The sequence below is a fragment of the Pelobates fuscus genome, chromosome 3 (genome assembly GCF_036172605.1).
Source record: "Pelobates fuscus isolate aPelFus1 chromosome 3, aPelFus1.pri, whole genome shotgun sequence".
NCBI lineage: Eukaryota > Metazoa > Chordata > Amphibia > Anura > Pelobatidae > Pelobates > Pelobates fuscus.
In genome coordinates, this window is record NC_086319.1 from 265,102,715 (window position 1) to 265,126,793 (window position 24,079).

Consider the following 24,079-nt stretch of genomic DNA (forward strand, 5'->3'; position numbering starts at 1 on the left):
CTACTGGCCTCCCCCTGGCCCCCACCCCTGAGTGGTGGGTGGGGGCCCTAGTAAACAATAAGGGGGGGGAGACCTACTGTCTTCCCCCCCTGGCCCCCACCCCTGCGCGGTGGGTGGGGGCCCTAATAAAACAATAAGGGGGGGAACCTACTGTCCTCCCCCCCTGGCCCCCACCCCTTAGTGGTGGGTGGGGGCCCTAAATGAACCCCCCCCCATCAAGGTGACTAGGGGTCCCAAGCCCCTAGTCACCCCCCCCCACCCAAAACATTCTATACCCTACCTACCCCCCTCACCCTAAAAATAGTGAGGGGGAATAAAATAACTAACCTGTAAAAGAAAAAAATTAAACTTACCATTTGACGTCTTTTTTCTAAATTCTTCTTTCTTCAGCCCCCAAAAAAGCCAAATAAAAATCCATCATACCGTCGCACTTTAAAAAAAAAAAACGAGCGCCCAAAAAAATTAATCCATGTTCACCCATGGAGGGCACGCCGCGTACTGAGCTCCGCAGGGCGGGTCAAGGCTTATAAAGCCTTGCCCCGCCCTGCAATTAGGCTTAGAACACACTGATTGGTTGGTTTAAGCCAATCAGAGTGCTCTGTGTCATTTTACACAGCGTGGGAAAATTCAAAAGAACTTTCCCATGCTGTGTAAAATGACAGATCACTGTGATTGGATGGTTTTCAAGCCATCCAATCACAGTGCTCTGTGTCATTTTACAAGCGTGGGAAAATTCCAAAGAACTTTTTTTTTTTTGTGCGACGGGTATGATGGATTTTTATTTGGCCTTTTTGGGGGCTGAAGAAAGAAGAATTTAGAAAAAAGAAGACGTCAAATGGTAAGTTTAATTTTCTTTTTTTACAGGTTAGTTATTTTATTCCCCCCTCACTATTTTTAGGGTGAGGGGGTTAGGTAGGGGATAGAATGTTTTGGGTGGGGGGGGGGGTGACTAGGGGCTTGGGACCCCTAGTCACCTTGATGGGGGGGCTTAATTTAGGGCCCCCACCCACTGCGCAGGGGTGGGGGCCAGGGGGGGAGGACAGTAGGTCCCCCCCCCCCTTATTGTTTTATTAGGGCCCCCACCCACCGCGCAGGGGTGGGGGCCAGGAGGGAGGACAGTAGGTCCCCCCCTTATTGTTTTATTAGGGCCCCCACCCACCACGCAGGGGTGGGGGCCAGGGGGGAGGACAGTAGGTCCCCCCCTTATTGTTTTATTAGGGCCCCCACCCACCGCTCATGGGTGGGGGCCAGGGGGGAGGACAGTAGGTCCCCCCTTATTATTTTATTAGGGCCCCCACCCACCGCGCAGGGGTGGGGGCCAGAGGGGGAGGACAGTAGGTCCCCCCCCTTATTGTTTTATCAGGGCCCCCACCCACCGCGCAGGGGTGGGGGCCAGAGGGGGAGGACAGTAGGTCCCCCCCCCTTATTGTTTTATTAGGGCCCCCACCAACCGCTCAGGGGTGGGGGCCAGGGGGAAGGACAGTAGGTCCCCCCTTATTATTTTATTAGGGCCCCCACCCACCGCGCAGGGGTGGGGGCCAGAGGGGGAGGACAGTAGGTCCCCCCCCTTATTGTTTTATCAGGGCCCCCACCCACCGCGCAGGGGTGGGGGCCAGGGGGGAGGACAGTAGGTCCCCCCCCTATTACCATTACATTACACTGTTGGTAGCCCCAAGAACTGAGAGGTGAGTAAATTGTGCTGCTGTTTTCCACCAAGAGTCTTCAGGCACCCTACTTATTGGAAATGTTCTGTTCTTTAATTAGTTGAGTAACCCGCTGGAATGACAGTCTCCATATTATTGTCTGTCTGGATAAATCACAGTAGAGATTGAATTGACTTCCTTCAAAGGACACAAAGGGAGAGCACCTAGCAGCCCCCCATGAGGGATCCTGTGCCAGAGTCCTGCAAACAGTTAATGAAGATGTCTCTGAGTGCTTCTTGAGAAACTTTTATGTTCCTAAGAAAACAAAATATACCATTACCATTACAGGCTGCTCACTGTTTAGTGGACATGCCCCTACTCGCGGTATAGCGAGTAGGGGCATTGGGGAGATTTTAATCTCCCTTGTACTATTATGGGGGTCATATTGACCCCCATAGAGTGAGGGGGGGGACCTGGGGGGCTTATGAAGTGGTGGGGAGCTCTGCTCCCTGACGCTTCTATAGTTACATATTACAAGGAGGGAGCTGCACGCCGGTAGCTCCCTCCTTGTAATAAACTGAACGAACAAACGAACACTGATACTCAGTGTTAGTTTGTTCATCTGATTTTTTTCTATTCATTCATTCGTCTGTCTGATGAATGAATGAATAGGTGAAATTCCCGTTCGCATGTCCAGGTGTTTCACTGGGCATGTGCGGGAATCTCACAGTCTGTGTAGTGTGGGCAGATGACGTGTCCTACAGGGACTTCACCTACCCACACAAAGATGGCGGCGCCCTGAATAAAGATCGGGGCAGAAGATAAAGAATAAAAAATAGGTAATGTGGGGGGCTTAGGGGCATTTGGGGGTGACTAGGGGGTCAATTGGATGTAGTGGAGGCGGGAGGGGGGTTAAAAAAAAAACGGGATTCGGCATGACAGTGCCGCTTTAATAGCTCCCAACTGATTCCTCTTCTGCAACTGTCACTAGTTTAATACTATCCTTACCTTTTTGTGTCATTTTACCCCACTCCCTCTAGCATGTAAGCTCATTGAGCAGGGCCCTCAACCCCTCTGTTCCTGTGTGTCCATCTTGTCTGGTTACAAGTACATGTCTGTTCGTCCACCCATTGTAAAGCGCTGCGGAATTTGTTGGCGCTATATAAATAACATAATAATAATAATAATAATAAAGAGCTAGAAAATATGTGGAAAGAGAATGTAGTAGTAGGCCCAGTTGTGATAGGAGCCCTCGGGGCAGTGATTCCCAATTTGGAGGAGTTTCTTTAACAGATTCCAGGTGGGACATCTGCGATCGCTGTCCATAAGAGTGCAGTTCAAGGAACAGCTAAGATTTATTTATTTATTCATAAAATATTTTACCAGGAAAGATACATTGAGATTTCTCTTGTTTTCAAGTATGTCCTGGGTCCACAAAACATTGTATTGATACATTAGGGTACAATAACATACAAAAACAATATTAATACACAATATATATATACAAAATTTAACATAGAACAGGTAGGAAATATATAATCAACCATGACAGGTGCATTCTGTTTTGAGGTATATAGAGAGGGATCTCTTAAAGGACTTTAGGCTTGGGGAAGATTTGAAAGTGTGCGGGAGGACGTTCCACAATTGTGGCGCTCTGTAGGAGAAGGAGGATCGGGACGCTTTCTTTTTGTATTGAGGTAGACTAAATAAAGTGCTGGTGCTGGATTGGAGGTTATAGGAGGTGGGAACAGCCGAGGACAGTATTCTGCTTAGGTAGGGCGGTAGTTTCCCAGAAAAGCTCTTAAACACAAGCCTGGAAAGATGAAGGGTGCGTCTGGATTCCAGCAACAGCCAGTTTAGTTCTTATGCATGTCACAATGGTGGGTCCTGTAATTACATTGTAGCACAAATCGGAGTTACACAATGTATCGAGTTTATTAATGTGGGATTGCGGTGCAGGTGCATACACTACATCCCCATAATCAATGATTGGCATCAGTATTTGCTGTACAATCTTTTCCTTTACTGTAGGGCTTAGGCAGGATTTGTTTCTCTACAGGGCACCTAGTTTTGGATAAAGTTTAGATGCAAGTCTTTCTATGTGGAGGCCAAAAGATAGATTGGGGTCTAACAACATACCCAAGTATTTGAAAGAGTGGACTGCGGTCAGTGTGCTATTTGATTTTGTTTTGATGGATAGGTGGGAATTGTGTAATTAGTGTAATTTAGGTACTGTTCCAAAGATCATTGAGACAGTTTTGTCAGTGTTTAGGAAGAGTTTGTTTTTTGCGATCCACTTTTCTACCTCAGTAAACTCTGTAAAAGATTCTGCGCAGAACCCTCAAACTCTCAGGCCTCTGGTAGAAGACTCGAGAATGAGGAATAAATATACCACCCAGGAGAGGGTGAGAAAATTAATTTAATTTATTTATATATAAATATATAAAATGCAGTGCCAAAATTAAAAAAATATATAACAGGTTCTCTTATCTTGGAAACTTGAGAAATCAAATTTTCACAAAACATATGTTCACAACTAACCCAGAGTTCCCAACTTCAAATGAGCATAAACTATTTCCAGCTGCTGAGTCCAGGCCTCCCATCATTGCGAGGTATAAAATCAGGACGGGTGAGTGGGCCTGAGAAGTGACGTCACAAGTGATGCGTCTCATGTCAGTGGCAATGCCCATAATGGGCAGGCCCGCCACAGAATAGGCCTGTGTGCATAATGATGTGCTTGTGCTGTGCTGCCCATGGTGTCCCTAGATGCAGGACGTCATGACAAGACACAGAATTTAGGACTACAGGGGGGTTTGTGACATTAAAGGTCACTCTCGCCACCATAATTACTGCCCGTTATAGTATTTATGGTGCCAGAATGCCCCTGGAGCTATTCTATCTCAAAAAGTTTTTGCATTGTTTAACACAAACTGAGGGTCCCAAGGCGATGTAGCCCATCCCCTAGCTGGGCCTATCGCAGACGTTACATATACACATTAGGAATATCATTTTCAGGAGCTCTGCACTGCACAGCTTCAGTCACATTTTACCATTATGATTTTTAATGCATGGCATGATGTCATGCGTGCGGTATGGGGTTTATAAAACATGATCCGTCAAAGTAACCAACATATTTTATATATATATATATATATACTGTGAATGTATGCAGTGTATATATTGATGTAAACTGTATGCATCTATATTTATTTCTATATAAATGCACAATGTGCAGAGAGCAGGATGTTACACACAGACATACATGATTTATTACTCACAGAGAAACAATAACAGTTCAATAGACAGATGAATATTGTACATTATCCTCATGGGGGGATTGGGGAAGGGGGAGGGCACTGTCAGCTAAACATTACCCAGATGAGTGGGCAAGTTACAATATGTATCCAAGAGTTTGTCAAATTACAGAGCATTATCTTGTCCCATGTTAGGGACCTGCAGTCATTTCCTTTACAGTGAGAGATGAATACAATATCTCAAATTTAACCAGTGATGGCTGGCGAAGTTTCAGATGGTGGTGTGCTGCCCCCCTGACTTGTTAGGTTCTATCCACTTAACCCCATGAGATGCTATGACTTAATCAAAACCAACCAAGGAATATAAACAGCCCAACTGACCCTATGATCTAGCCTACACTATTAACTCTTTCCTGGTCAGAAAAGACAGAGTACTTTTTACGGGGACCTGCAGAAACAGTCACATTAAAGACTCCCCTGCTAAAGGATTTAGATGCACTGAACTTTTCCTTGGCACGTCACTCCATTTCCCCATCAACCCCATGGTATGAAAACACAGAGTTCAGCCACACCTAGACACGGGGACAAGGCAGGCACTGCTCATATTTAAACATGTGGTGGTGACAGAAATTGCATTAACAGATGGGTTTATTCAATAAACTAGGAATTGCAGAAAACTGGCAAGGAAATTGCATATTTTATGCAGCAAAATGCAGAAACTGGAAAAACACACCAATCTAAACATATCTCTAATATTTAATCTGACATTTAAGAGGTTTTATGAAGCTTTACATACATGCTTTTAAGAGACACTCCAATTGCCATAATCATTACAGCTTATTGGAGTGTTTATAGTTCAAGGAAGCTTTGGCCCTCAAGACATTTTATTTTTTACATTTTTCTGTATTCTTAATCCAAGAACAACATAGCACAACATTGATATGTATCTCATATAAAGTAGAACAGCGCAACATACTGCATGCCAGAGTATGATATAATCAGTGGATTGAGTGGTTTGAGTGTTTCAAAAATACTAGAAGAAATACAAAAAATAATACAAATATAAAGCTTCCAACTTTATGACCATTTTGCTACAAGTATATGTCGGAAAAATTGAGGGGACAATCTGCTAAAGTAATGTGCAAAAGTATAAGCCTAATGTGGACCTGAACTGAATAGCATGTATATTAAAGTAGAAATGCAGGGATCTAAAGAGTTTTCAATATATGACATTTTTGCCTACAGAGACAGACTAACATATTGATTAAATTAAAATTGGAAAGAAAGAAACTGAAAAGTCCTCCAGACCCCTCAGGTTGGTTAATCACTTGATGGAACACTCCTTGGCACAAATGGTGTTATCTCATCCACAGACTATGTAGGGTGAGACACTGTTGGTAGCCCCAAGAACTGAGAGGTGAGTAAATTGTGCTGCTGTTTTCCACCAAGAGTCTTCAGGCACCCTACTTATTGGAAATGTTCTGTTCTTTAATTAGTTGAGTAACCCGCTGGAATGACAGTCTCCATATTATTGTCTGTCTGGATAAATCACAGTGGAGATTGAATTGACTTCCTTCAAAGGACACAAAGGGAGAGCACCTAGCAGCCCCCCATGAGGGATCCTGTGCCAGAGTCCTGCAAACAGTTAATGAAGATGTCTCTGAGTGCTTCTTGAGAAACTTTTATGTTCCTAAGAAAACAAAAACTGTGATCTATCACTGTTTAGCTTGTTTAGGTGAAAGTACAGTTTTGATAAGTCTGCGTACATAACGAGGAAGTTCCTCATTGGTTATGGCCTCAGGGACACTTCTTAGCTGTTTGTTTATGGCTTTGGCTCTGTCCTCCATTTTTGCCATGCAGCCAACGATTTCCACGCACTATTTCTGTAAAGAACAAGGGGTTGTATCAGTAACTGTTGGGCCACCCCGGCACCCCCAAGGTCTTGCTTTACTGCCACGATATGGTTAGTGAGTGCAGAAACCTCCTCCTGAACTATCTCTATGTCCTCCTGGAACATAGCCCTGATGTCTGTTATCAAAGCCTTAATATTGGACTAGTGGTACTTGGGAGAATGCTGGTGTTTGAGTAGTTATGCTATCCTTTTCTGAGGAAGCAGAAGAGTAGGTCTCTCTAGGCGCTATCTTGGATGTTTCAGGCTATGGAGCCTGCTGCATAAAAGTCTCTATATCTCGGAAACCGGAGTTCGGATCTGCCCGGTGCTTCTTGGACTTCTTCCCCATCTCTGGCAGGATTGTTAGAATGTCAAACCCGAGCAATTCATGGATGTCAATCACAATAAACAGTTACACCAAGATTGGCACTATAACATAGCTCCGAGAGGGTGCAGGCTCTGCCTCCTAAATACACTTTTATACAGTTTAAGGAAACTCTCAGATTCACAATGGCATATTCTACCTCCTTTGTCTCCTCTAGTTCACTAACCGTGTTACAGGACAATCTCAGTTAGTCAGCACTGGAGGGATTAATGGGGATTTTAGGCAGCCATATTGTTCTAATGAATGCAAATATTTGGATAGGGTAAGTGAATTTTTTAATACACAACTTAGGCCAGTTGAGCTAAAATTGTTGCATGTTGGTGATTATATGTAATCTGTTACTGCACCTGACTGTGTAGTTATTTCTACTCATTTTGTTGCTTATTTTCTGATGGATTAGTAGTTTCTTACAAATGGCTATGCCTATTCCTTACGTGAAATATATGTCCTCATTATCACGTCAGTGGCAAAGGGGGTGGTTTTTAATGAAAATAGTTTGATAGAAATTGTAATGACTGCATCTACAGCCTCCTTACACTGTATTCGCTAGGTTACAATATGCTCTAATGATTTGGGTGTTTGGAGTGTTCATTCAAATCTGATTTATTGTGGACTGTCCCCGGAAGTACCCCTTTGATGTTTACTTGCACACAGGGCTCGAGTCCTGCAGTAATGCGTCGGAACGGCTTTTTTACAGCAGGAATGCCATTTCCCCTGCAGGCACTAACCAGGGGGAAGCAAAAAATGCTGCCCCCAAAAGCCCCCGTGTTCCCCTTCTCATGGGGGGGGGGGGGAACACCTGATGGACCCCCCCGGTGGGCAGCTGTCTACCAGTCAGACGCGGCGAGGGAGCTGTGTTTTCCCAGCTCTGCTCCCTCGCCCGCCGTTTGCTGATGCTGGTAGCTGGAATATGACGTCATATTCCAGCTCCTGGCATCAGTAGACAGCCCGCGCAGAGTGAGGGAGCAGAGCTGGGAGAACACTTTTTTTTGGCATACTCTCCATTCCGCTTGCTTGTGAACCAGATGTATCCATCTTATCTTCTGTTGCCATATCCACAGTGGAAGAGGGGGAGTCAGCAATTCCAGGTGGCATAGCAATAAGGGGCACTGAACTCTCCCTAATAGCTTCATGACATGGTAGAGCTATGAGCTGTAATATTGAGCTTTGGACGTGATATTGAGGAATGCTCCTGCTTCGGGCTGGACCACCGTTAAACAAAGTGGAGTGTGTCTGTGTGTGTCTCTGTGAGTGAGTGTATGTGTGTGTGTGTGAGTGTCTGAGTATGTGTATCTGTGTGTGTGAGTGTCTGAGTATGTGTGTGTGTGAGTGTCTGAGTATGTGTGTGTGTGTGTCTGTGGGTGTGAGTGTCTGCGTATGTGTGTGTAGGTGTGAGTGTATGTGTATGTGTATCTGAGTATGTGTGTGTGAGTGTACGTGTGTCTGAGTATGTGTGTGAGTTTCTGAGTAGGGGTGTTTGTCTGTGTGTGTATGTGTATGTCTGTGAGTGTCTGAGTATGTGTGTGTGAGTGTATGTGTGTGTCTGAGTGTGTGTGAGTGTATGTGTGCACACATTTATATATGCATACGAGTGTATAATGTATTTATTTTGGGGAGCGGCTTGACCCCTGCTTGCACAAGTGTGAGTGGGCATGGCCTCATGATCTTTCCCTAGTTGGGAGCAGGGTAAACCTAAATTACTATACCTAGACGGGGCATGTGATTCTGTTTTCACTAAAACGTAAATTGATGATACTCATCATCATCATCAAAATTCATTGTGAAGACAGCAGGGTTCACTTTGAGAAACAATGAGAGCTAAAGGTCACAATCAGGCACTAAGATGTGTCAGTGCTGGTCAGAATCAGACACAAGGTCAAAATGAAACACAGAGAGGCGTCACAGATCACATTCAGACACAGGGATGTGTGTTGTATCCTTTCAGATTGTGACCCCTACTCCTTCCAACACACAGGAAGATGCAGATCAGTCAAACCACAAAGTGCCATGAAATACGGGATTCACTACAGACTCTAAAAGGACCCTTTGTATCACTTGTCCCCAGAGCGGCGTCAATCCCTACTAACTTGGACACAAGAAGTTCCCTTCCAGTGGTATTTGGGATATGCCTTCTATAATGAACAGTCAGAGCCACAACCCATACACATATTAAAATAACAGGGTCTCATGTGTCCTGACTGCCAGTGAACATTGACAGTAAGACTCTAGTCCCCACCTGATCCCTCAACACACACAAACATATATACATACATGCTATACCAGATGAAATCAAAACAGTATTTTATAAAATTACATATATTAACTATGGGGCTTATTCACTAAACACAAAATTACAGTGATGTGATGTAATGTACTGTTTGTAGTCCATATATCAGATGCTGTAACAGTTATAACAGTTAATATACCCAGTCTCATAAATGTAAAATAGTATATCATATCCATATTTGCACAAAATCAACATAAAGATACTAATTTGTGCCTGTCTGTAAATTTATGAATCATAAATAGGGCACATCTGCATTATAGTGCTCATATATATTTGGATCTCTGATTAAAATATTTTGATTTTATTATGAGGCTAAATAGCAGAGCCCTTAAAGGACGACGTTAAGTTGTTATGGTACCAGGAGTGTTCCTTTAATCTATCTGCCCGCTCACTAGAGGGTTTCTTCACTAATCAGCAATTTTGGCCTGACTTTTTCTATTTAGCTTTCAATTAACCAGCGTACTTTATTTAGTGAAATAAACTCATCACATACGAGAAATCCAGAATTAAAAAAAATGTAGGCAAAGACAGCAGATTGGAACAATAATCCGTGTCACGTCTAATTTTAGTTTGGGTTTCGCTGTTCGTGTTTCGCTTCATGCTGTCACGACATTGTATTATTTTGTGATCAGTTTACAATGTTGAGAGTTAGCTTGTAATTTCCCTGTAACACGTTCCACATGTCACATGGACTCTAATCCCCAACATTCCAATAAATTGTTAAATTGTGCATTAGGTCAGCTGTCCAGTATATCTCCAAAGCTCTCAGCTCCCTCCATCCCACCATCCTTCTATCCCTCTCATTCACTTAACATCATCCCCTTGCAATTCTGTGTCTGGCATCTCTGCTCTGTCCCTGCATCCCTCTGACTCCTGTCACATCCTTATCTCGGCTCCCTCACCCCACCCCTCTTCCATCTGACCCCCTCTCCTCACTCCCCTCAATCAGACTTCCTCTCCCTAACAAACTCCTTCTCTCTTTCGCCAGTCCCCCTCTCTCTTCTTCCACAAGCTAATTCTTTATGCTCAGCATCTTGCTCCTGGATTTGACTGCCATCAGCTGTTTTCCCATCTGAAGGATGTTTGAAAGAGAACCCAGCACACACACAGGGGCAGTTACAGTGTGATTTGAGGGAGCTGGAGGAAGATTAGGGTTTAGAATCAGGATAGCAGAGAAGTGGTCTGAATATATTGGAAACATGCATCTCGTCCATCACTTTCACTGTAGCCTGCTTTTCCTAGGTGAGTACTTTTACATCAATCCTCTAACCTATTAGCTAGGAGTCTGACATTATCATGGGTCCCAATCTCAACTTCAGCTCACTGTATCAGATCTACTTCTTTAGATCACACTTTAACATTAGTGCTGCTGCTTCCTTCTGTGTCTCTGTCTGTCCTAAACATACTGTATGTGTCATATCTCCCAGTGTAAGTTTAAGCAGTATGCATTGTGGGTCTGCTACTCTATTATCATATAATGTTTTATGTAGACTGTGAGATAGACTTGACAGTAATATAAGTCTGTACCAAGTGTTGGTATAATGTATTATGTGTATATATGGACATATGTCTGTGAACCTGTGCATCTATGTTGTATAATTTATAAACCTTTAGTCTATAGATGCCTGTTATGAGATATGTTATTTTTGTTATGGCTCTTTTATGGTATATGTATTTTTTTTTTTTTTAATTAATTACTCATTATTGCCTTTAAATGGTGTTAGATATGCAGAGGCTTTGTCATGCTAAACTTATGAATAGCATGAACTAGGCATGTAACTGTATGTTATTACAGTTATACACCCCTCTAAAGTGGATGTCTAAAATAATTCTCTCTAAAGTGAATTCCCTAGAAATACAAGATAATTTTCAGCCCCTCTTAGCCTGTACAAAATAATGTAAAACATTGACTCATGGACACTGAATTAGTGATAATTGTTTAATTTCATAAATTCTTATATATATATATATATATATATATATATATATATATATATATATATATATATATATATATATATATATATATATATATATTTATTTATTTAATGGTGCAAGTGAAGATAAAATATGTGTTTCTCTGTTTTCTTTCTGTTTATCAGTAGCAAACTTGTGTGTAGAGTTATATTTCAATACACTTGAAATTTTCTTACAGGACCACTTCCATTATAATGTTTCTAAGATGCATGTGATATATCATTATAATTATATATATTTGGTCGATTTGCTTCTGTATTACAGCCTAGGTTATGTGTGTGTGAAACTAAATTAGTTTATTTTCATTACTATTTTAATGAATATATTGTTTAACCTGTAGTTATCATTATAAAAGATCTAGGTATCTCTGGTACAATACATTTAACATCTTTTTTAGTATATTTGTATTACACCTGCTATAGAATTGTCTTGCCATGTGTAATTTAGACAGAGTGTGTGTGTGTGTATTTGAATTACTGTATTTAGGACATTCTTGTGCAAATTATATACAGCATAGGTGTGTGCCTGTCTGAATCTGTCTTACAGTATGCCTTATATAGAATGTGTTTGTAGCTTTCTGTATTACAGTATACATTTTATGAATGTGTGTATAGAGTCAGGCTACAGAGCACACATCTCTATGTGTATATGTATTATAGTATATGTGATGGACTGTGGGTATCTATATTATAGTTTTTTAAATAGTTTATATAACATCAATGTTTCTGTGAGTATCTGTGTTATATATAGCATTTTGTGGTGGAAATTGCCTCATATTAGCGTGGTGTACGAAGGCAAATGGCAAATCTGGCCCTGGGTGTGTACCTGTCTTACAGTGAAAGTATATTTGTGTGCTTACACTGAACAATTTCCTTATATTTATTATAATTGTATCATACTCTTGCATGTAGAAATGATTAGCAGAACAAAACCGTTGTGTAAAACTATTTTACTATCAAAAGGGTACATGCAATAAGCAATTAATTATCTCCTGTTCTGGCTGATTCAATAGGTTTATCTCATAACCTTTGCATATACCCTGACAGTCATGGATGTGCAAACATGTCCACATCTGGCTGTTGTATTTGCTTGCATGCAAGCACACCACACACATGCACACACATTTAATGTTGATCTGTCATAACTGAGATATAAGCATCACCTAATAGCTAAGTTGTGCTTTAAGTAATAAAAAAATGAGTCTGTTTATATTTTCATTTGCGCATCCAATATGCAATGTTCCGTAAACATGAGCGTATGCATGTGTACAGCACAATGAAAAGAATACACAAGCATATGCCGTGTGGCATTTCTGTGCAGCTGTCTGAGAATGCAAAAGCACACCCATAACATCATGGGGCATTGACATGACCCTGGACACAGATGTCCTTCAGAGGTAAGTGGAGTTCTCAGTTACCTCTGTTTTGTTTTAATCACCCCACTTCAATAACATATAAGGTAAGGTAAGGTAAGAGCATCAGGGACTACTGTCCAGGTAAGTGACATTATGACAAACAATTAAAAAAATACACTTAAAAATACGGCCATTGAGTGACCTGTCATGTAACAGGCTGAAATTATTGACAGAACAGCCATTTGAAAGACTTTAAAAACGGTATATAAAAACACAGAGCTTCAAGCCTCCACAACATCTTTTCCCATCTCACCAATTTGCTGTTTTCCCCCAAAAAAATTTCACTTGGACTTATATGTTTGAGTCACCACATCTGCCTCATCACGTTTTATTCCGATTACTGGTTTCTATTCATTTTCCTTTCTTATATCCAAAACCCTTAATCAGGTTCCTCCTTTATATCTTAATATCATTAAGATATATTATACCTGAAATCCTTTCGTCTGTATATCTTATCTCCATCTAACATGGTTCTCTTTTTACTTTGCAACCATTTTAATATTCTCAGGTACCCTATCTCTAAACGTGTAGCTTACTGGCTGTCATGCCTGACACAGCAAATATGTATCAAACATTACATATGGATTGCGCTAGAGTGATTGTGATGCTGACAGCTTCATTGCTTTGACCTTTGAACTGGAGACATTGATCAGGCATCATTAGCGGTGACTAATTATCATGAAGATATTTTTTTGTTTTGTGGGGATGTTTGGCAGGCTCGTTACATAGTGAAATAAAGTTATTCTATTAGGTTTTTGCTGATATGGAAATTATTTCTCAATCCATGGTCTGAGTTCTTTACTTGCCATTGTGACTGGAAAGTGTTTGAACGTCTTCCTATTCCAGGTATCTCCTAGGTATGAAATTGACCAAACTTAGGAGCAGTTGATAAAATGTAATGCATTGGTCTAGGTTTTATCCAAATACATTTAAAACAGTGTCTTTCAAATGTGTATTTTAAATGTCTCCAATAAAGAGTGGACATATGTCCATTGGGAAAAAAATATATTATTACAACTACTTACACTAAGGTAAGATCAAGTTTAAGGAGATTTACGGTTGGGGTAGATGGATATTAGGGGTTATGGGATAGATGGGTTAGGGGGATATTTAAGGTTGGAGTAGCAGTTGATTGGGTTAAGATGGACTTAGCTGAAGTTGCTGCCATCGGTAACTCTCATGATCCTCAGTGAGACTCAGTGACCCCCTAACACTTACAGGATTATTCACTAATGTGCGAATTGTGAGGAATTCAAAGTGAATTCCAAATTTTAGGTCAAAATAGGCAAACTGGAAATATATCTGACCTAAAGATAAAAGCATTTACTTTGAATTCACTTTGCATTACTATACGCGAATGAATGACCTTACCCTAAGTCCCTCTTACACTACTTCATCCCTAAGCCCTCAAACCTATGCTTACCTTAGTGGCATCCTATGTAATGGTGTGCCATTATAGGACTACAGCACCATTATCCTATTCATCTATGCCTTTTTAAAGTAGACTTTTCAAAGCCACGTTTTTGAAAATAAACTGCATTATTTATACCCTGGTTAGATTAATATCCTTATTACCAATATGCAGCAGACTAATAGGTGCATCTATACCATATTTCATGTATTGATCTATTTCATAACGGTAATGATGAAATTTATGCAACATTGAATGTCTTCAGTATTTTGGATAGTTATTCATTTGTTCCTGACTTTTCAATCAGCCTGTACATTGTTTCCTCAGTATTTCAGCTACTGAAAGGGATGGTGAGCCATCAGTTATTGTCTGATCGATTGCTGGCTCAAATTCATGACAATATCTTTCCCTCCTCTTACAGAATGATTGCTTAAAACAGAGCTTTATTTAAGCAATATGTGTTCAGTGCCAAGTAAAATACACAACGGTCTGGCAATCAATTCGTGCACTGTCTCAACGCTTCTTTTTAATTGTAGAATCTGTGGGGTTTTTTAAATCCAGATTGAACGCTTTATTGTAGCCTGAAATGCCTGAAGAAAAAAAACACAAGTTTTATGATGCTCTTTTAAAAAAGGAAAATGGTGCAGAAACGGAACTCACATGTAAGAGAACTAAACTGTGCAGAAAAATCTGGGAATATATTGAGTTTGCTTGTGGGCACTATGGTTTCCTTTACAGCTGCAGTGTTGAGTGGTAAAATGGTCGGCACACTTTAAAATGATACGTACTTTGTATGTCATCAACATGTTTTCTTTGTAGAAGAGCTTTCTCAAGATGTTATTGATGTATGAGTAGGTTCTTCATTTAGTAACTGAGTCTGTCACATTGATATTTCACCACTTAAATCTGCAACATAACAGCAGACCACCAAGAACATAGAGGAACAAAGGGACTCTTTTTCCATCAAATTACAGAGGGACATTTCATTTTTTTTTATATGCATATTGAGCCCGATGAAGGGCTTAATGGGCCTGGAGCTACAAATTGTGATAAGGCTAATTACCTAGCTTTCCACATTGAAAAACGTGCAACAAACTTGTTAAAAAAAAAAAAAAAAATATTTGAATTTTAAATTGGTGAAATGGAAGTCAAACTTGACTTGTTGAATTTTTATGTATGTCTTCTCTACTCTTGCACAGCACTGCACAGTATGTTCGCACTTAATAAATGATAAAAATAATTAACTTAAACGGTCACTCTTTCTATAATCACAAAGTTAATGGTACAGACAGCCTCTCAGCGCTCAGGCGCCCAAAATGCTAAAGTTGCCCAATATCAAATTTGTTCAAATTGTGTGTTCAGGGTGCACTTTAATGTTTAGTAGCTTTTCCTTTTCATTCAGAGTCCACTGGAAGCCACCACTGAATAATGTAAGCATTAAACTACCAATGCCTGTGCTGTGCACCCTCTTGTTGCAGATGCATTCATACTGCTCCAATTGGCACTCCATTATATGCCTTTTTATAGACTATTCTGACCTCTGAAATCACTGATTTTGGCTCTGTTTTACTGTTCTCTTACTCTTGTTTGCTTGCAGACTAAACTCTATACTTTCAAACATTTACCCCAGCCACCCACAAGCTGGGCATAATGTCTTTCCTGAGGTTTGCATGTTAGGGTGTCCAGCATTAACAGAAATTTAGTATGTAGGGGGAATCCTTGCTCAATATTAGTGCTCTTCGCCCCGATGCACATGAGGTAAAGGACAGGAATACTCATCATGTAACCGTTACCCAATTAATGACACAAGAGGGCCATGGTTTTTTGTTTAGTTTTTGGGGTTTTCAAGCATTGTTGGAACTACTCATATTTGTTTGAATGAGGAGACCATTTGTGACTTGTTCATCCTTATAGGAGGACTCCCCAAAAGGTTGAATTATTGTTCTGCCCTATTGTGTTTGATTCAGTGCTCTATTTGAGGGTCCTCGGCTCCCAGTTTTAGTTTTACTTAATGTAAGAGGCAGCTATTTATTCTATGTAAGAGGCAGCTATTTCTTCTGAGACTTGAAATCATAGCTTGAAAATAGAACTGAATGGTTCGAAAGGGTTACATCAGATCCCTTCCCAGATTCGTTGGTGAATAAACCAATGTTTGGTTGTATGTATGGTCAATACTCTGTGGTTAGATATGGACATTATAAGAATGATGATATTGACAAAATTATTATACAGCTCTGGTCATCTATGTCATTTCACATCAAGGTAATAACACTTTAGCAGCCTTTCTCTTGTAATAAATCCTTAATAATATTGTGAAATATATGTTTATTGAAGGATGGTTATCAATTCCTAAATCCAAACACACATAAAAATCACAGCTGGTAAATATAGAAACATAGCTAACATAAACAGGTAGCATATTTCATGTTCTCAAAATAACAGCCATTCATGCAAAGACCAATCCTTACAGAATACAAATATTTATCTGGACTGTATGTTCTTAACAATATTTATCTAGCGTGGTCCCATAAATCATCAAAATATGCTCTGATGTCACGAGTAAAAAAACAGAGGAACGGCAATGTTGGAACAGCTTTGAAGATTGAAAGTGGGAGAAAGTGTGGGAGTAAAAGTGAGGAATACATTATAATCAGATAATAAAGGTAATGATGCCCAAACATTTCATAAGTGGTGGACTATGTTCTTCATGATGCTTAACCAATCAGTCCAAATAATGGGTATACAAGGGCTAATAAACAACAGATTTCTCCCCTAAAGGACTACCTAGCTTCCCCTTTGCTCTTGCACTTTTTTTTTTTTTCTCGTAAAGGTAAGAATATGTCTGTCAGGATTCGCGTGGTTAAGGTAGAAGTGACTAAATTCCTCTAAATCCTCATGTACTGACATTTGTGATGGAATTCCTACACCTAGTATTTTGTCAAACACAAAGGATGTACACCAATCAGTGACTTAAATCACTATATGTATAATGATTGGTGACATATGGGTCCACTGATATATTACATGGCCATATAATGGTTTGCGTGACAGTACTCACGGTTTGGCAGGTTCGAACATACATTTAATTGCTTGTTTGAAGACTATTTTACTACACTGTGTTATGTACATGAACCCAAGTTAGCACTGGCCTACTTATAGCGGTCACAGGGGTCGCAGCTGCGACGGGCCCGTCACTCCAGGGGGCCCGGCCGCCCTGCAGACCCCTGCGACTGGGTGCACGCCATCATCATATGCGGCCCCCTGTGATGAGATCTGCCCGTCACTCCTCCCAGCTATCATTGAGAGCCCTCGCGGTAGGAAGCAGAGGGAGTCAGAGTGGGAACTCTGACTCCCATCAACCTGAGCCACCACTGGACCCCAGGGAAAGTCACCCTCCTGCACCTAAAAGGTAGGAAACAGGAGGGTGACTTAAATATTATGTGTGTGTTTGTTTGTATGTATGTATGTATGTGTCTGTGTCTTTCTGTCTGTATGTATATGTGCCTGTATGTTTGTATGTATGTGTGTGTGTGTCTGTATGTGTCTGTCTATCTGTATGTATGTGTGCCTGTCTGTTTGTATGTATGTATGTGTCTTTGTATGTATGTGTGCCTGTATGTGTGTGTGTGTGTGTCTGTCTGTATGTGTGTGTATGTCTGTATGTGTGTGTGTGTCTGTCTGTGTGTGTCTGTATGTATGTGTGTGTGTCTGTCTGTATGTATGTGTCTGTGTTTATCTGTCTGTATGTATGTATGTATGTATGTATGTATGTGTGCCTGTCTGTTTGTATGTATGTATGTGTCTTTGTATGTATGTTTACAATAGAAGATGGAAGTGCACTCAACCCATCTGTCTTGGAATCCAGGGTGCTCCAATGGAAAAGTCCCAGTACCAAATGGACCAAATATGAAATATAAATGTAGAAAGTAATCCAGGCAATCCAACGTATTCCAAATAAATAGGCAATTTTATTAGAACCAGGAACTACACAGCAACGTTTCAACCACCTAGGGTCTTTGTCAAGCTGGACAAAGACCCTAAGGGGTTGAAACGTTGCTGTGTAGTTCCTGGTTCTAATAAAATTGCCTATTTATTTGGAGTTCGTTGGAGTGCCTGTATTACTTTCTACATTTATATTTGTATGTATGTTTGTCATGTGTGTCTGTATGTCTGTGTCTGTCTGTCTGTGTCTGTCTGTCAGTATGTATGTGTGCCTGTATGTATGTGTGCCTGTCTGTTTGTATGTATGTGTCTTTGTATGTATGTGTCGTGTGTATATGTGTCTGTATGTATCTGTCTGTGTCTGTGTGTGTGAGTGTCTCTGTATGTATGTGTGTGTGTGTGTGTGTCTGTCAAGGGGAGGAGTTAGAGGGGGGTAGAGGGAGGGGGTGACCCCATGGACCAGTTTCACCCCATGGGTTGTGAGTACGGCACTGCAAGTTAGCATTATTTATTCAACACATATTAAAGGCTGTTCCACTACATTTACATCAGCACTTGAACCAGATTCTTGGTCAAACTATATAAGCAACACAATTAGCTTATAACTTGCCAGAAAGTGGGTACCATAGTCAAAAGTATTTTACACACGCAACGGTGAAATACATTTAAAAATAATTAAATTGGGTAATATGTGTATCATTCCGGCAAATGTTATTTTGGGCATTTTGGTTATTTCAACTGGCTGACTTTCAATGTCCATCAGATTAATGAGGAATTACAGTGAAAAGTGCTGGTAATATCACTATCCAAATTATCTCCAGTTTGATACAAATTATCATGGAACTGGCAATGAATAACACACTATCTGCTTTTCAATCACGAAAAGACTTTAAAAAAGTATAAAAGACTCCAACTGGAGGTTTCTGTTATCTTACTCACTACTCTACAAGCAAAAAGCATACATTCCAAGTGTTCCTATTTAGTAAGGACAGTCCCTATTTTGGGCCTAAATCCCTCTGTCTCTCTATTCTATCTTAATGTCAATCTTTTCTATGAGCTCCATATTGTTGGATTGTCTGAGTGTATAACAGGGCTCCAAAGCAATAATACTCTGAGTCTTTAAACTACAATACATTTGTTCAGCAATTAGTCTGTATAAATAAGATACATTGTTCTTGCCATAAATTATATTTTAGTTGCTTAAAGTGTTATTCATAAGTCACATAAAATTTATCTTGGCTGCCCTTGTCCACCCCCAACACGTCGAAATGAAAGTGTCTATTTAAAGGACGTATAAAAAACAAGTGACATTATGAGTTTTATTAGTTTTTATTAGCCAATTAGTTTCATTCATTCCTTTTTTTTTTCTTCTAAGAATTAAGCTGCAAATATGTATAGCTGCTGTACAGTATGTCTCCTGGATAACTCTGATATTGTCTGTACAAGTTAAGGATTATTATTGCATGCTGATGCTGCAAGTGTGCCTGTCTTACAGCACCGTGTATGGTCAAGGGAAAGCAATGCTTCCCCCTGTGACATTTCAGTGGGGGCTGAATGAATATGTAGCTGCAGCAATATTAGAAAATCATTGCAGATACAAAGAGACTGAAGCAGGGTGCTCCTGATTCTTGGATAATTATAGTGCTTGTGATGTCCTATTAAATAGTCACTTGAACATTTTCAGACCATTTTCGTATGTTTTTATTAAGATTTCGCACGTGTTAAACATAGACAAATATCAATAAAGAGCATCTGTGCAACATATGAGTATCTAGAAATGTATATATATATATGCACTTCAAAATAACAGATGCTGCATAACAGTAATTACATAGATTCCTAATGCCTGAACCATAATAGCAAACATCAAGACTACTTTTACATTTTTTCTATTTAAAAGTAACCAAGCTATTTATAAAGAAACAATGAGTCTGGTGGTGGTCTATCCGCAAGTAGCTTGGGTGTCAACATCAAGGTCCCCTTTCTTCCTTAGTGATTAGCTCTGAGAGTGATGATAGCCTATTTCCAAACATTAGTCGAGGCTTAATGTCATGGTGAAATCAGATTGATTTATTGTCAGGAATGTTGCCTTTTTATACCTGGGTTCCCAACAGGGGGACACCAGGAGAACATTAGGGATTTCACAATACCTGGAACCTAGGTGTCTGTAGCTTACCAGTTACTTTTATTAGCGCACAGACACCTTGGAGCCAAATAACAATTTTATACAATAAGCTGGGTTCCCATGCCACATCTCCTAACCAATGCCATTCCCAGAAATCTCTCTCCTGAGTGCCCATTCTGTCCAAAAAGCGCTTGTATCAGAGGTGTCTAGCCTACAGTATGGATGTTTGACTGGGCCGCAAGCATCCTCCGATCAAGCACAGAGTTCCACAACGCTGAGTGGGAAGTCCCGGTCACCTTCAATTGTGGGGCTTGCAGTCTGTTCTTGGTATGGTTCGATGCCTCACCACCTACTCTATCACTCCTCAAGATAGCGCTCTTTTTGGTGACTCTGGGATTGAGAGCACCCTTAACAAAGGGATCACAGTGGCTCTGTGATCCAATTAGGAGTTCCAGAGTGTTTATGGGTTGCATTCGGTCAGGTTCACCGTGGCTCTGTGAATTCTGCCACAGCCGATGCTGTCTCCTGGGTCGCTGGGAAGCCCTTCTGGAGGGGCAAACGTAGGTGATTATATTACGGGCGATTATATTACTTTTAGAGGGAGGTGGTGGTTGGGGTGTGCAAGTCCTAGGTGACTAGGTGATCTGTCACAAGTCTGAACTGTGTGAATAGAATATCCACAGGCATAGGGCTGTGAAAGAATACTCTGGCTCATGCACTTCATCTCAAAATCTAAACCACTTAAATGTTTTCCTATTTTATAACAGCTATGAGCTTCTCTGGTTTGTTTTGCAGATAATTGTGCCTCTTGTTTATGTTATATACAAATATTAATATTTCTGTTGCAATAACACAAATGGCAATGGGAAGACATTCGGCTTCAGTAAATGTTTGCCTTATTTAGCAATGTCTACTAGAACTGAGAAATAAATGCCTAAAGGAACACTTTAGTGTTAGAAATACAAAGATTTATTCCTAACACTATAGTGTCCCTCTGCCAAATTACAATTTAAAGTGATGATAAGCCACTATTGACACTCAACTGGGTGGTTAGCAGAGTAGAAAATATATTCTTTAAATAGGGGTCACTCCTAGCACCGTAACCACTATAGTTCAATATAGTGACTGTGTTGCATTGAGTTTTTGTGTACGGTCTCCCCAGTTTCTGTTAAAAAAAACTTGTGAAGGGAAATATGGTGGTTTCTTTCTTTCAATGACCAGGCACTTTGCTGTGACTTGGCTAATGTAGAAGTAAACATTTTGACTTTTTTCCCTCAACTGATTGGTTGAGAGCCCAGGGCTAGTGCTTATAGTGTACCAATAAGTAGCTGTTTCGTATACGGTTGGAATTATGGCTGGTTTCAGATTTAGTAAAAAGATTAGTGACTCTTGACTCCATGTTAAAGAGACACTCTGGGCTCCAAAAGAACCAGCGTGCATCTCATAGCTCTTGAACTAAATATTTAGCCGTATGTCTTCACATGCTCAGTTTTGCATAGTAGTTGGAAAAAAAAATGCTTCAAAGCATTCTGCATTTTAGTCACCACATCATATGACCCATCTACATGTTCTAAAATAAATCCTACTTGCTGGTTACTGCACTTCAGTATATGATATTACTGTTAGGCCACCGACAGTAACCAGTGCTGAAACACTGGCATCATTGTAGAAAGCAAATACCTTTGTGTCCTCTTGTCACTTGTCCCTGCCTATAATATTATTTCACACTGGCTGCAGTGAAAGATATGTTGGCTATTACAGTTATTTATTCTGGGTATGTTTTTGTTAATGAGTCTTTTTTTTTTTTTATAAATACTTTTGCTCCATTAGCTCATGTTTTCTGTTTGTTTTTCTTAATCTGTGTTTCTCTTTTTACGCCAGTCACATAGCCATTGATGTACATGTCATCAGGTAGCACAGCAGGGATATCTGGAGATTTTAGCATCACTGCATAAATATGTAAAAAGCTCACATGTGAACTAAACCTCATGGAACCCCACTGCTCTGCCCGAAACATTCTGTGATTTATGTGATAAAGTCAGAAGTCAATGTTGCATCCTAATTGGCTGTTCTCTTTCTGGTCATGGTAGTTGTAATAAAAATTGATATGTTACTGGGGGACTTATTAAAGAGGTGGTGTAACTTCCCAGGATTTGTATTATGTTTACTTATCCCCTACATTTCAGAAAGATATATATGTGTAGGAGTCTGAAAATAAAATAAAAAATATTATTTGATACTGCTCTATCCTGGGAATGAGTTCCATCTTAGCTCCTTGTCAATCAAGACATGCGCATAGTCCTATCGGCATTTTAAAAATGTAACCCTTATAAAAAACCATATTCCCATAAAACATAGACACCTTGAAGTTGGGTTAAATTTATCACAGCTTTATTAAAAATATTTAAACTTGTATTTAATAATTAAATAAAGGTCATTATCAACAACACATAACACATTAATAATTAAATAAAGGTCATTGTTAATGAAATCAGAGCACCTAACTTTAACCCCAGACAATTACCGTGCCATAAATAACATCAATACATCCTTATAAACATATAACATTAATATAACACAAACAGTTAACGCAGCCACCAAGGGCATCCATTTCCACTTGTAGGGGTATTCCAAGATACCCCTACACACCCAGGTTCCGAGCTACCGATTAGCTGGAACCTACCAAAACCAAATCAAACATCCTATTGCTCCTGAATTTAAAATATATCCCACCTGTTGAGCCAACCTATCCCCCAATTTCTCTCTCCATCCCCGGAGACCAAACAGGGGAAGAACTAACCCACAAAATACAGCCAAAACAAATTAGGGAGGGAGGATGGGCCAGAAACCAGTAAGTGAAAATTTTCAATTAGAATGGTTTATCACCTAAAATGGCTGCTATATATATATCAACCCAAAGCCCCGCCCCCTTGACTAGGTGACAAGACTCACATTTTCCTATGCTTGCCTCCTAGCTATGTCAAAGCCCACTCCACCATTTGCACCTGACAGTCAAGTTACAAAGAGAGTTTATAGAACCACTGTAATGTATTGTGGGCTCTAGCTGTGTCTGATAACATGAAAAATATGGTAACGCAAGTTATAGGGGATTTTCGGCATTTTATTCAATGGTGTAATTTCCAGAGAAGTGACAGGTCTCCTTTAAACCTAGAAATGTATTCCAAAGGCAAGAATTTCCAATTTGAGCATCATTTTTATTTTATAATTGTACTGTATTGCAAAATGGTTTGCCAATTCCAAACTGGAGTGACCTTTTAAGCTAGAGGTCAGTTTGGTTAAGAGTTATTATATGCAGTGTTTGTTTGCGGTATCTCTAGCTTGGCAATAGAGGGACGATTGTGATAGTTTCTTCCTATTTGTTACTAAATGGTGTCTTGGTGGAGATATAAACTAGAAACCAAATGATCTGTAATTCTTTCCAAGTAATAACACTGAGTGCTAAGAACTTTCACGTACAAATTCATGTGCAAGTTGTGAAGAATAGGAGTCTGTGGTTCATAGGAGAGTTTGCTACACAAACGATGTGCACTTTCTTATGACACCTTTACACTCTCCTTAAAGGTTCAGCATCTCCTAGTGCAATACTCACCTTAGGTGATAGAACTACTGACCCATTTTATCTGACTCTCTTACCTGAATGGGAGGGAGGGGTCTTTCTTCTAATGGCTGCCCAGTCTCATGCCAAGGATATTTCGTTTTAATTCTACCTATACTAGAACCAGAGTTTGT

At 40.2% G+C, this 24,079-nt stretch overlaps 1 protein-coding gene across 1 annotated transcript in view; it reads left to right on the plus strand.

Annotated features, from left to right (window-relative positions):
* Nucleotides 1–10,233: 10,233 nt before the first annotated feature.
* The window catches only part of GFRA2 (GDNF family receptor alpha 2), a 60,537-nt gene continuing 46,691 nt past the window's right edge, over nucleotides 10,234–24,079 (plus strand). Inside the window, exon 1 of the mRNA XM_063445519.1 lies at nucleotides 10,234–10,702. Coding sequence (XP_063301589.1) covers nucleotides 10,660–10,702 — 43 coding nt within the window. The 5' untranslated portion in view covers nucleotides 10,234–10,659. The remainder of the gene's footprint in view (nucleotides 10,703–24,079) is intronic.